The 15,029-nt window shown below is 43.1% G+C and overlaps 1 protein-coding gene across 1 annotated transcript in view; it reads left to right on the top strand.

Moving 5' to 3' along the window:
* VWA8 (von Willebrand factor A domain containing 8) overlaps nucleotides 1–15,029 on the top strand; it is a 355,373-nt gene that overhangs the window by 293,517 nt on the left and 46,827 nt on the right. Inside the window, exon 38 of the mRNA XM_058670689.1 lies at nucleotides 13,262–13,370. Within this exon, the coding sequence (XP_058526672.1) occupies nucleotides 13,262–13,370 (109 nt within the window). The remainder of the gene's footprint in view (nucleotides 1–13,261; nucleotides 13,371–15,029) is intronic.

The following is a 15,029-nucleotide window of genomic DNA, read 5'->3' as shown; positions in this document are numbered from 1 at the left end:
CATGCAGCAGAGGGTTAGACTCACAGCGGGTGCTTATAAGTCATCCCTTTGTCCAGCCTGTCCATTCTGTATGTGCCCCTAATCCATTAGCTATTCAGCAGCCAGCTGGACCAGCTGCCGCAGTATCACAGTGCTTTCACTCAGGTGTTTAACTTAGCAATGACCCCAACACATGAGACTGGTGATGCTGGGAATGTTAGTATAGCATATTGCTATCCTTTATTATTAATTGCTGTTAATATCTTACTGTGCCTAGTTTATAAATTAAGTTTTATTATAGCATTTGTGTATGGGAGCTGTATAGAGTTAGCTACTATCCTAGGTTTTAGGCATGTGCTGGGACTTCTTGGATAAGGGAATACTGTATTAAAGGCAGGTAGGCATCTGATAGGCAAGGAAAATAAAGCAGCCTGTAAGCTAATCAAAGCTATACCTGTGCATTGTTTGAAAATTCAATATAGGGATTAGCATCATAAAGCAGTATGTTAAGTGGAAGCCTGTAATTCCAGTATCACACATCAGAGTGCAAATCAGTTTGCGTCTACTCTTCTTCTGATTCAACTCCCTGCTAGTGGCCTAGGAAAGCAGTGGAGGATGGCCCAGGAACTCCCTGCCATCCATGTGGGAGAGTGGAGAGATGAGAGTGGAGCTGCCAGCTCTTGGCCTCAGTCTGAACCAGCTCCAGCCATTACAGCCACTTGGGGAGTGAACCAACGATCAGAAGTGCTCTCTCTCTCTCTCTCACTCTCTCTCTCTCTCTTTCTCTCTCTCTCTGCTTTTTTTTTAAGTGTGCATAGTTTTTTTAATTTTTTACTTACTGACTTATTTTCCCATTCCTTTTTTTAAGATTTATTTATTTTTATTGGAAAGTCAGATTTATAGAGAGAAGGAGAGACAGAAAGATCTTCATCCACTGGTTCTCTCCCAAAGTGACCACAGCAGCCAGAGCTAAGCCGATCCAAATCCAGGAGCAGCAGCTCCCCTAGGGTCTCCCACCCAGATGCAGGGTCCCAACGCTTTTGGACCTTCCTTGAGTGATTTCCCAGGCTACAGCAAGAAGCTGGGAGGGAAGGAGAGCACCAAGGATACAAACAGGTGCCCATATGGGATCCCAGCTTATGCAAGGTGAAGACTTTAGCCACTAGGCTACCACACTGGGCCCTCTCTCTGCCTTTCAAATGAATACATATTTTAAGAAGAAGAAAAAACTGTCAGATTTGTTGTGAAACATGGCCTTGAAGAAGCAAACACTTTCTCTTTAATTTTTTTAAAGATCCATTTATTTTTTATTTAAAAGGCAGATTTACAGAGAGGAGAGACAGAGAGGTCTTGCATCTGCTGGTTCACTTCCCATATGGCCTCAACAGCCAGAGCTGAACAGATCTGAAATCAGGAGCTTCCTCCAGGTCTTCCACATGGACACAGTGTCCTAAGAACTTGAGCCATCCTCTACAGCTTTCTCGGGCTATAAGCATGGAGCTGGGTTGGAAATAAAGCAACCAGAACAGAGACAAAAGGGATGCCAGTGCTGCTGACAAGGGATTAGCCTTCTGTGCCTTCATACCAGCCTTCTCCCTGGCTTGCTTATTGCTGCAGTATCTGTGAATAACACATCGATATCTCTCCTCAATTGTTCCGTTGCAGGTATCGTCTTTTGACGTTAAGGAATTTGTTTGCCTTATTTCAAATTTTTTATTTGTTATTTAAAAGGCAGTGCTACAGAGAAGTCACTTTGGCCCAAGCCTCATCACCTGTGTCACAACCAGGATCAAAAGCCAATTTTCCAGTTCCCAGCAAAGTGGTTTTTCTATGATATATGGCATCAAGCTGCCTCTCAAAAACATTTTTTTTTTTGTTAAGTTAAAAGCTGAGTAAATCAATTTGAAGAAAAGCCGACTTTTATGGAATTATGTAAAAATATTGTTTCGGCTTTCGTTTAAATGATCCCTGGTGACCTTTGTACTAGAATTAAAATAAATGTAGATAAAGAATCTAAAGTAAAGAATCTAAAGCTAAAAAGTGATTTGATGTGACTTTTCATTTTGAAAATGAGAAGGCTTAAACCCAAGGAGGTCAAATGGCTTGTCTGGCATCCCACAGGGAGGGAGGGGCCACACTGGGCTGAACTTGAGGTGTCAGCTAGTAGCCCAAGAAGCTCTCCGTTGCGTGCTCCCAGCTTCCCATTCATTCTTGGGCTCTTCATTTAAAATCTATCCCTTCTAGAATGTCTAACTTCAATCTCTATGTTAAACCTACACACTCTAGAAATGACATTAAGACAGGACAAAACAAGTCAAAACTTTTTCAAAATTAATTTTATTGATTGATTAATTGATTAAAAAGAGAGACAGAGCCCAGAGAGCAATCGTCCATCTTCTGGTTTCTGGTCCAAATGCCCATGACAGTGAGAGCCAGGCTAGGAGCCAGGGACTGTATTCATGGATGCCAGGAATCCAGTCATTTCAGGTGTAATCTACTGTCTTCAGGCAAGTTAGCAAGAAGCTGGAACAGAAGCAGAGCCAGGGCTCTGTTCTGGGCACCCGTCTATGGGATGTGAGCATCTCAACTGCTGGCTTCTGTGCTACCAAACGGGTCCTAGGTATGTTTCTTAAAGCAAGGGTTCTGTTAAGCTACCTGACTTGGCTATACAACTAGAATGTTGTTCTCTCTTAGGTCCTGGGGTACAGTGACACTGGTGGAATGAGACAAAAATGATAAATGCTCCCAGGAGTCGTAAAAATTATAGTAACACCATAGAAGGCAGTGCAGGCTCTGGGGGGAGGCAGGGGAAGATCTGGCTACCCTCTCCTCACCCCAGGGCCCTTCATTAGTTTCTAGTTTGTTTACATGTGTTCTTCTTTGCTCCCTGTGGGAGCCACTTCATTGCTAGTGACCATCCCACAGCACTCAGGGGCAAACATCGCACTTCATGTCCTGAAGGTTGTGCCACCTCAAGCTCTCCACCTCCCCAGTTTCCCAACACTAGCACCGCTTAAGGACTGCCGCATCAGGCATGCAGACGGAGATGAGGGGGGTGCTGCGGGAGCACAGGAAGCATGCTCGAATGGCATCCTGGGTTTGGGTCTTCTCAGAAACAAGAGTTCCAGGATGTAAATGGGAGTCAGAAATTTACACTGTTGAGGAAGCTGATGAAACAACAGCAAGGAGAAAATGATCAGCTTGCTGACTTCTGAGTCTGTAGACCCCTGATTAATTATACTCATTACATGAAATTTTTGTCAGTTTCTAATTACCAGGCAGTTCAATACCAATGATACATGACATAAATTTGTATCATCTTAACGGTGCTCTGCATTTAATTAGAAATCTTAAACCAGTGGTATTTAGTGTTCTAAATTGGTTGCTGACATAGTAAGAGCCATTTCAACCTAAAATTAGAAGAATGCTTCCCCAAGCAAGATCTAATAATATTCTTTCCCCTTACTCCAACGTCTCTGCCTGCTAGCCTATCCCATGAAGTCCAGAAGAGCAATTCTCCAGCTTCTGGACATGCCTGGGGGCACGCCCACCACCTCAGTCCTCCTGTGGCCTTGACATGGCCACCGTGCCAATGCTGGTAATTATGCAGCCACCCGCCAGACTTTTACTGAGCTGTGTGCTATGCTAGCGGCAAAACATGATAGGAAGCATAAGACCCTGTCGCTGCCTCCTGGGTGGTTGCACCTAGAATCACTGCCAGTTGGCATGCCCAGCCTCATCTTGGTATACAGCCCACAGCACTGATTCATTGTAACACTGTTCATTTATGCTAAAACATTTTTCTTTATCCTATTACAAAAGTGTATGTGACAGATCCCTAAGATTTGACTTCCGCCCATGCTCCTGGTGTTGTTTTGTACTCTGAGCCCACACAAGCAACCTGGAAGATCCCACCATGAGCATCAGGGCACAAAACCAGGAACATCCTCAACTAGCAAGCAGTGGGCCACCCCCTCCGGAGTGGCACCTGTGTAGCACCGATTGCCTACTCCTTGTTGTCTGTCTTAATCCTGATATTTGGTGTTCTGAGTCACAGCCACTGTTTGAAAATACGTAAGCAACAGTGCTGATCCTGCTGGATGCATAGGGCAATTGCTATCTCTATATTTGACCACACAGGTCTTACAGGAACTCTGGCTGCCACAAAGACAAGTCAGGGAAACGCAGGGGAAACATCAGGGAGCATGGTTTTATAAACTTGATTGTCATGTGAAATGATGAGCCCAGAGTTGTATGAAGTAGGGCCGTAAGCAACGATGGCCGGCTGTGTCCGGCGACTTTAGTAGAAACAAAGTGAGAAGCTGGTTGCCAAGAGTTGATGCCGGAAATACCTCTCCACAGGGACTGTGCTCTAATAGCCTGTCCTCACTGACTCAGTGCCCCTGTTTCCAGTAACAAATTTCCCACGTAAATGCTTCAGCATTTCGTTGTGGTAGGTGCTCCCGTGAACTCTTAGAACTTGGATCTATTTTCACATGTTTATTTGTAACCCCTCATACTTTTAGAAGGAATAGCTTTTCTGTTCTTGTTGTTTGTAATGTGTGCATGTGGTCATATATTTTTTCTTTTTTGTTTAAGGGTTATTCATTTTTAATTGAAAGACAGAGTTGTATGGGGAAAAAGAGAAACAAAAAAAAATCTTCTGACTGATGGTTCACTCCCCAACACCAATGACCAGAGCTGAGCCAGTCCAAAGCTAGGAGCTCCAGGTCTTCCATGTGGATGCCAGGGCTCAAGCACCCAGGCCATCCACTACTGCTTTTGCAGTCCATCAACAGGGAGCTGAATCTGAAGTGGAGCATCTGGTACTTAAACTCAGCCAAGTGCCGCAGATGGCAGTTCAACCCGCTCCACCCTAGTGCTGGTGCAAAATTTTTTAACTTATTTTATTTATTTGAAAGGCAGAGTTACAGAGAGAGGCAGAGATGCCCAGATAAAGTTCTTATTTCTTCTGATTCATTCCCCCAAATGAATGCAATGGCCACAGCTTTACCAGACCAATATGAGGAGCCAGGGGCCAGGTAGCCTCTTCCAGGTTTCCCACATACGTGCAGGGGCCCAAATACTTGAGCCATCTTCCACTTCCTGTCCCAGGTGCATTAACAGGGAGTTGGATCAGAAAAGGAGCTGAGACTTGAACCATCCCCACAAGGGATACCAGTGTTGGGCAGCTTAACGGGCTACACCACCACGCTGTCCACAGGGAATAGTTTTTCTACCCACTCTTCCTTTCTCTACTTGCCCTTAACACCTCAGAGAATTCTGTTGATGTGGAAAGCAGGTTAACTTCAGAAATTGCCAAATTGACTGTGTTTGGGAGGACAGGCATTACTGCAGGGCCAGAATCAAGTCATCTGACCAGGAAATGCCATGAGAGACCATTTAGCTTCTGCATGTGGCATGAAGTCTGTCTTTTCAGGACCACTTTGCATGTAACCAAACCAAAGCCTTTGCATAAAACTATCAGCCACAGTTGGTGTTGCTCTGCATTCAAACAAACGTTTCCTTGGCTGAGGGAGATCAAATAATTAGGCTTTCGTTTATTCTAGCTTTAAATGGTAACCTTTTTGAAGGCTCTTAAAAAATAAAAGAGGCAAAAATAGAAAGGGTAGAATATAGAAAGCCCTGACAGCTTGTCCTGCCCCTGCCGTCCCTAATCTAATTAGCAGTTGTTTTCATGTGGATGTTTAGAATATTCAGTACAGTTGTGTGCAGTGGCAGCAGGAAGAATGCATTTCCGTGCCAGTAAACTGTTGTCGTGCCAATTATTTGTGGGTTTCTAACATTTGTTTTTGACATTCACCTACACACAATGATAACAGCATTTGGTTTCCTTTAAAGGCTTGCTTATAAGCCTGGCCTCTTAACCCATGAAACACCCTCTTGATTCCTTCATGTTGTGTTCCCTGTTCCCAGATTTTTCAAAAGATCTTCATCTTTTGTTCGTGTTTGAATTGACACAGGAAAAAGACAATTTATAAGTGAGGCAGACAGCCCTGTTCGGCCTAGGCAATCAGGAGATACGTCATCACCCTTGACTCAGAGGATGCAGTGAGGAGTCTGTCCAGGGCCCAGAGAGAGGTCTCACCAGAAGCTGAGTGGGGCCTTGGTAGAGATCAAAGTCAAGCATAGATCACCGTAAGATCAAGATTGAAAAAAAGCAGGAGTCAGTGAGAACATGAGCTTTCTGCTTGTGGTAGAGGATGGCTCTGCCGACCTATGGTCCTGCTGAGTATGAATTGGCCCCCAGGGCTGAAGAAGTCCCCATCAGGCACTCCTGTGGTAGCTTACTGTGGGGGAAGAGTCTGTGTAGGAGATTAAATTCTTAGTGTTCTATCACTGAATTACTTCTCATGCACATTTTTGACACACATTTATTAAGCACCATATGGGTTATAAGACTATAAGCCACTGAATCAACTACTGCCAGATAATAAAACGTAAAGTGGAATATTAATAAATAGATGGTTTTGCTCTCCTTTTAATCTGAGCCTTATAAATTTGTAGTTTTGCTCATTGCAACAGGGGTGATTTTGTCTCATGCATCAGAATGGTTCTTGTTAGAGAGAGTCTTCATTCAACCAAAAAAGCTCTTTGTCTAAGACATTATAAACTCAGAGAAGAAATACAATGGCTTTATATTTGTGTTCTCTAACATCTAGATAGAAGAAGGGGATGTTTTGGTTATAGTTTCAAACATCACCAAAAGTCAAACATACCAAAAGTCAAACTGCACTTCAGCCTCTGTATTCATCGAATCCTCGTATTCATCAGCAAACATCAGATTTCAACAAACTTCAGATCAAAAACATTAAAAAAAATATGTTTGTAATGAATAGCTGCAAGATGTTTTGTCATTTTCTAAGCAATACATTATAACAGCTATTTGTGTAACATTTAATTGTTTAGGAATTGTAAATTTAAAAAAATTTAAGACTGAATGGGAAGACTGTATAGATTCTGTACAAATGCTATCCCATTTTTTTGTAAGGGATTTGACATCCAAGAATTTGGGTATCTGAGGGACATCATGGAATCAGTTCCCCACAGTTACCAAAGAACAGCTATATGTACAAGACCGTAGGACTGCTGAGGCACAAGAAGGAGGAAAACATCATGTTGGGTTGAGTTCAGGGAAGTGGGCAACAGACAACAGGGTCCTGTCCAAAATCTGGAGGGCAGTATTGCTGGTAGATTTGAAGAATCTTATGAGAAAAGAACTAGATGGCTTGTACGTGACAGCCTTGGGTCATCCATTCTGCTTCTTACCTGCTTGTCCCAAGTCACCCTACCAGGCATTTGTCTTCAAGGCCAGGGAGTAGCCCTCACATACATGCATGCCACCTCTGCTTGCCTGCTGATTCCTAGAATTCCCAACAAAGGAAAAAGACTTTGTTTCTCAATTAGCAGTAGCAGTAGTTAGAATGTGGACAACCTTTGGGATTATTTATTTTGTGTAAATGAATATCAGCTAGGCATTACAAATTACTGCACAAGTTATTGTGTGATTTGTGGATACTAGTGATCAAAAGTCAGATATTCTTCTGCTTTTTAAGGGTAAATCATTAAGCCTTTGGTAGTGACTGTTACCACCAAGCTAGGGAAGAACTTAAAATACATTGTGTGCTTGATGATTTTGCCAAAGATTAAAGTTGGAACGGAGAACCAATCTAAAAGACAAGGTGTTTTATCATGTGTAATTATTGTAGAAGATAGAGTTACTTATGGAAATGGGGTGGTAGTTAATCTTTTTTTAATTAAATGAATTTACGTGAAAATCTATCATTCCTAAAAACATGTTCATGTGACTCTCATTGTATCTGTATCTATGAAAGAAAATTCTAAACCTTCAATAAGAAGAATTTCGGACAGTAATATATGTATTCCAGTCGAAGTTTTATCTGTTTACTTGAGCAAGTGACAGAAAGAGGGAGAAAGAGCTTCCATTTGCTGCTTCCCTCCCCAAATGCCCAAAACAGCTAGGGCTGAACCGGGCCAAAAACCGGAGCCAACAACTCCAGCCAGCTCTCTCCTGTGGTTGGCAGGAATCTAAGTACTTGGTCCATCATTTGCTGCCTCTCAGGTGCTTTGGCAAGAATCTGGATTGGAAGCAAAGGTGGGACTCAATCCAAGACACTCTGATATGGGACATAGACATCCAAAGTGGTGGCTTAATCTGCTTCACCTTGATGCCCTCCCAGACAATAGCATATCTTAAGCAGATGTAGTCAGTACCTTATTACTGCGTGTATATCTCTGTGCTGTGACTTCTTTACCCTTGATATTTGAGTCCCCTTTGGTTCCTTCCATGCCCCTTTGCATCCCCATGAGTAGTAAATATACCATAAAATGCATAGGAGTGTTTATATTTTTAAAATGCATGTAGGTGGGCTTTATGGTGCAGTGGGTTATATTGCTGCTTGGAACAGCTGCATCCAGTTTTGTAGTGCCAGTTCAAATCCCAACTATTCTGCTTCTGATCCAGCTTCCTGCTAATGTGCCTGGGAAGCAACAGGTGATGACTCAACACTTGGCATCCCTGCCACCTATGTCAGAGTCCAGGAGGGAGTTCATGTCTCCTGGCTTCCTCCTGACACAGCGCTGGCTGTTGTAAATTTAAGAAATGAACAAGCTCAATCACTCAATCACTCAATCACTCTCCATCACTCTCTTGTCTCTTTTTCTGTCAGTCTACTTTTCAAATAATATTTTTCTAGAAAAAAAATGAATGGATGGATATATTCAGTTAATAAAAAAGAAAATAATAAATAATTGTAAATAGGATTTCTGTGCTGATATTATTATGCCAATATTCTATCCCAGATGATTCAAAACATGTCTTCTTGTTAAAAGTTAAAAATGTTTAGGTGGTTCAAGATCCAAGTTACTGCCCTCTTACCTCACATTTGTCCTGTAATATGAATCAGTTTGTTTGTATGCAATTGACTCCAGGTACCAGAAGATCCAATTATCAGTACCTTAATCCAAAAGACATTCACTGTTTCATTAGATAGAGGCCAGAGATAAGTGGTTCTGGGCTGGTTCTTTCCCAGGAGATTCCTGAAAGACTTGGACAGCACTGGTCACATGGCTTTCCCAGACCAATCACTGCAATGAGGAACAGGATTGCTAAGGTTAATTCTAGGCAATTAAGATGTGCCTGACTTTGGTTTAAAAGGAAGAAAAGGGAACGGATATTATTGTTATACAGCTAGAAATGTCTGCTCCACCACACCCGTCTCCAGCTAGAAAATGGTTACCAGGAGTGTTGTCCAGTCACCCCTCCAAGAGCCATCTTTTCTTCTCAGGCTTATTTTTCTAGCTCTTTCTAACACTTCACTGATGTTTTTTACAACTCATGAGCTCAGGGAGGAGGCAAAATGTAACAGGGCCTTGCCCAGAATTCCAGGGCTTTGGGTGAGTCACGTCTCTTTCTGCTGGTGGCTTTGGGTTGATTTTCTTTGGAACATTTTTATGAGTAGTAGTTTACAAGAGCCATGATTTTTGTTTCCATTTCAATCCATACGTAAGTGGATAATGATTCTTTGGATTACAGCACACTTTACATAAAAGCAAGTCGAGTATGTTAGCTGTGAGAAACCCGCCAAGCATCCCAGCATGTGCGTCAGGTTGTGCTGAAAAGTTGTGAGGGGAAGCCTGTGTGTAGCCTAGCGGTTAAGATGCCACATCCCACATCAAAGAGTCAGAGTCCAGTTCTGGCTGCTGATTCCCACTTCCTGCTAAGGCATACCCTGGGAAGCAGGGATGGTGGCTTTAGGAACCAGGTCCCTACCACCTGCATGAGAGTCTGAGTTCTAGTCCTCAGCCCGCAGCTTAGGCCTGACTCCAGGCATTGGGAAGTAAACCAGCCAAGGGGAGCCTTTTACCTCCGTCTCTTTCCTTTTGTGTCTATCCCTGTTCCTCTGCCTCTCAAACTAATATTTTTCTTACAAATAATGTTTAAGTTGTAAGGAGTCATCATACTTAATGGTTTGGGGAAAGTTTTGGTTCCTTTAAGTGAATGCAGTAATGCCTCTTTCAATGATTGGAATGGTTTTCTGGAACCCTTTCTGCAAGAAACTAAAGGAAATGCATCTTGATTGCTTCTCAACATGCACTTGAAAGCAGATGGTGGCTTATCAGTTTTCTGAGTGGCCAGTGCCTCTGTAGCATACATCTATTCCCAAGGAGAGAGCCTCCTTAATAGATAGACATGCCCTCCTGTTACGGTCATTCTGGATTCGACTCCTTGAACCTTCCTGCCTTGCAGCTTTGATGAATCATCAGTACATGTAAGAAAGGCTCTAAAATGGCTCCCAAAGCCTCTTAGTCCAAGTGTTCTTCCCATTCATGTCTAGTCAGCAAGCCATAAAAAGGCCACAAAATTATGTGCTCTGTCCCTGCCCAGGCGACCACAGGTGGGACTGGAAGACCAATAAGTTTGTAGCTGGCTAATTTTTAAGCTGTTAGTTCTGTATGGTCCATGAACGATGTTATAAATACCTGAATGGCTCTTGGCAGAACAACAAACTCCCCACTCCTGAGAAATATATTCTTGTGAGAAAGTATGACAGCATTCCCAGAACAATATAACTTTCCACATGCTGTGCTCTCCATTCCATATCCCTGGGATTTTATGGTAATCTTTCAAATAAATCAATGTTTGCATGATGATTATTTTTTTGCCAAAAAATCAGTCAATTTTCAGACTCCCAGCTCCTGTTTAGGGTGAGTGTGGGGCTGCCTGGTTGCTAGCAGTATCAGAAGAGCCATCTTGTGGTGCAGATCACTCAGGTAGCGAAGACTCACCAGTACTTTTCTGCCAAGATGTTTGGTAGCCTACTTCCTGCCCCGGCAGGCCATCCCAGGTGTCTTTACAACTTCGAAAGCTTGGCCTGGGAGCTACCTGAGTGAGGTCATTGAAGGGGTTTTCTTTTGTCTTGGGCTATCATTTTTAGCATTTGGTTTTTAGAAGGTGTTTTTCTTCAGCACAATAACTGGATGGTAGAAAACATGTAAGACACTTTTATGAAAGATACTTTATAAAAATGTTACAGAATTTTGTTTTTTATAGCAGACACAGAATTTTGTGCTTTTTATACCTCTTTTAAATAAACAACATACCAGAAGGCCCACACACCCCAGACTGGGGAATGATATTCTCAAAAGTTTTTCCAATAAAATGTTTTGGGCACTTCTCTTTGAGAATTGGCTTATGGAAAAGTCACAACTCTTGCAAGGAAACTAGGCTTCCCCCTGAATAATTGTACCTTGTTTTACCCTAAGCATCAACATAAGTGCCATATTTCTACCACAGGTGGAATCATTCAGTCAGTTGCAGCATACATCTTTAGGGGAATGGTGGAAATCATTTAGTTCACCTCCCCTAGTGCCTGGTGGATAAGTTGAGGCCCAGAAAGGTTCACTGATTCACTTAAAAAGCTACATATACAAATAACCAGCAAATATATTGTACCAGAAACCAAATCTAAGTATCCTCTGATTGTTTATTAAAGATCAAATTTATTTTGAAAAAGCGCATAATCGCTGCCATCAGATATATTAGAAAAGAACATTCCCTGGATTATGGAGATCCTTCCAGAGTCAGTTCAGAAGCCCCAGTGGCAACAACATTAGAACAAAGGCATTTTTATATAATATAAAAAAATAGTAAATACACCGATGGGTAAGGCCCTGTGAGGGGCCAGTGTTGTTTTGCAGTGGGTTAAGCCACAGTGTATGAACACCAGTGTCACCTATCCGAGTGCCAGTTCAAGTCTCAGCTGCTGGATTTCCAATTTAGCTCCTGCTAATGTTTTTGGGAAGGCACTGGAGATGGTCCACTGTATGGATCCTGCCACCCATGTGGAAAATTCAGATGGAATTTCTGGATCCTGACTAAAGTCTGATCCTTTCCCAACCGTGACAGCCATTTGGGAAATGAACCAGTGGATTCATGAGAAAGTGGATCTCTTTCTCTCTGTTTCTCCCTCTTTGTCTTTTAAGTTAATAAAATATATATTTTTTGAAAAAAAAAAGCAGTCTGGAGAATTAAGACCTCTTCATGATGTTCCAACAGTTGAAATGAACTCATCTGAACATATGACCATGGAGATTATATTTACTTCATCCTTATTAGCGCTTTTTGCTTGCAAAGACCTCAAATCACCTGCCTGCCTACCTTTATTAATCCTAACCTTAACAGCAAAATGCACACAAGCAGAAGGGGTCTACTCTAAGGGTTGACCTGGCACCATGATTCAGGTCCATTTGGAAGCTTGCCTGTTTCCTCTGTAAGGAGTTTGAGGTCAAGACCAATGCTACATGGCTTTGTTTGCCTCTTGCTACTTCTCTCAATATCCATCAGTATATTCTCTGTAAGACTTATAAATGACCACTTTATCATATCGTCCCTGAAAAGCATTGCGGTTGAGAACAGGCTCACAGTGTGTATGAAATGTGGACGCTTTAGGGTTCCCTCTATTGCAGACTCGTATCCACTCAACTCGCTACTGGGATTGGATTTCCTGTGTGGCTACCAGTCTGTGCTGATGGGAACAGCAACCTGTGGGCTCCGTGCTCTCCTTGAGGAGGGCCAAAGTACCACTTACTGTGTTTGAATTTCGGGGACCATAAATCCAGTTTTACCATAAAGAGGAATTAGAAAGCTACAACATGCCACAATAAAACTGGAGTGGCTCCAAAAAATAACTCAGCAGTTTTCAGTGTTTGCAGATCTATGGAACATAAATCTGTCACTAAGGCACACATAGGTTCATTTTCTAGATTTCCTTCCCTCCATATATTTTACATAAAATAACAGCTCTCAAAGTAATGGGATTTTGTTGATAGTGAAACAGATGAATGTGCATATACTGACTCAGCTGGATTGGCAGAACTGATCCTTGTCATGCCTGCCTCTGGTGGGATCCATTTTCCCTGCGTTGGCAGGTCTCCTGCCTTGTGAAAACACTCAGATGTTCTATACCAGGACAGTTGTGAAGCTGAAACCCAGCCTACTCTTTTTCTTCTTTTAGAAGAATGTCTGAAAATTTTCGTTCATCTCTATCCTAAGTAAACTGATGCTAAATCTGATAATTTTCTTTCTTTTTTAAGCTGGACACAAACAGCATCTATCATGTCCTGTGGCCTGAGGTCATGAGATACCTTCAGGATTATGGGAAAAGAATTCTTTCCTCTGTCATGTAGTTCCCAGTATTGGTCACAGGAGAGTGATAAAGTCTCCATTCTTTGTGTTTAGATAACAATCAACAGAGACAGCGGTGAAGACGTGAGCTCCCCCAAACACGGGAAGGAAGACCCAGACAACATGCCCCACGTGGGCGGCAATACTTGGGCTGGAGGAACAGGTTGGTAGCACGAGCATTCTAGCCTGGGCATCAGGCTGGCACACCACCCCCAGACATCAGGGCTGGCTTTCCTTCTCTGCAGCCTCCACTACGTGCTGGAATTGTGTTCTTGCCCTTGGCCTCTGTATGACATCAAGATGTGCCAGGAGCCTGGTGTTTGAAGGCCTGTAGACTCTGTCACTCTGCAATCTGAGATCATTCTCAGCCCCTCGTAAGCTGCCTCATTTTGTGAAAGGCCTAAACATCGACTACCTCCCAAGGTTGTGGTGAGACATTATATTCGATGACATTATGTATGTAAAGCACCGAACACAATGCCTGGCGTAAGACAGTATTCATGAGAAGTGCTAGTCCTGTCATTTAAATTCTGTGCCCTTGGGATCAGGCCAAGGCTCCCCCCACATCAATTCTTTCTTGAGTAACTGACTTGGCACAAAAATGGTCCTTGCCTTCTACATCTCAGCAGTGAGTGCGTTGAGGATGCGAGATTTTGAGATAAGAGGGTCGGTGCCTTTTGCAGTGGTCCATTCCTTCCTCTTGGCTGCCTGACCAGTGTATTGTTCCCATGACTGCCGTCTTCCTTTTCCTCCATGGCAGCTGGAGCAGACACATCAGCTGGGCCACAGGAATAGGGCCAGACTGTGTGCTCTGTCTGAGCTTATCTCAGCCCTGAGGAGTGCTGGCACAAGCTCAGCTCTGCACCTTCCCTGAGGAGGCTTCATGTCTCTTGGCCTTGACGCCCTCGGCAGGAAATGGGCTTCTGTGCTGAGACAATGTGCTGTCAAAAAGGCCTGTGGACTGCTTGTCCACTCTGTTTATTCATCAAACATGGGCTTTAAAGAGAGGGTATTTTTAGAATTGTCCTTTGATCTGGAAGTCCGTATCAACCCAACAAGATTTAATCCATAAGGAATGCACTGTGGGACGAGCTGGCCAGATGCAGGTTTCCCAATAGTGAACTTCCTTCCCTGGAGTGAAAGTTGTTGCTTGCTTGCTCAACTTGAATCTTACAGCTCAGATATTTGTCAAGATTGAAGACCTACATTTGCTTCCCCATAGCTTTTATTTTTCAGTTGACCAAAGCTTTTGGCTTCAACGTGTGTTGTGTTTTCTCTCTCTCATTGTTCTCCTCAAGAATTCTCTGCCTTGAACTTGGCTCAGTCATTTGACTCTCTTTTCATCATCAAGACCAATCCCTGATTTTATGAACTCAAGATGTCCAGACTTTAAGACTATGCCTTATAGACTTCAAACCTCCAGCAAATACTTGCATGTAAATAGTACAGACTCAAAATTCTAGGAAGCAAGTGATCATGAAGAACTCTCTTCTCGTGGCCTCACCACCTCAGTGTGATTCCCAGCCTACCTACCCAGGGCCGCGTGACTCATGCTGGCCGTCATTCTTGCCAGCCTTGCATGACTGGGAGTCCTTTCCTCCTTTCACCAAAATACGAGACATCTCAGTACCTAGGAAGCCTTAAGCTCTAATTCATGACCCATCCACACCTAAGCATAACCTGGGCAAGCAAAGGTAGGGCATGTCCCCAACACAGTGCTTCTACTGTCTGCTTGCTACTACCTCTGCCAGTAGGATGACTGGGAGTGGGAGCCAGTGATCACATACAGCCAAGGAGGAATTTTCCACTATCCATTCCTGAG

Source organism: Ochotona princeps, chromosome 12, assembly GCF_030435755.1.
Source record: "Ochotona princeps isolate mOchPri1 chromosome 12, mOchPri1.hap1, whole genome shotgun sequence".
Lineage (NCBI taxonomy): Eukaryota > Metazoa > Chordata > Mammalia > Lagomorpha > Ochotonidae > Ochotona > Ochotona princeps.
Note: the sequence above shows the minus strand (reverse complement) of the source record. Positions and strands in the feature narration are given on the sequence as shown.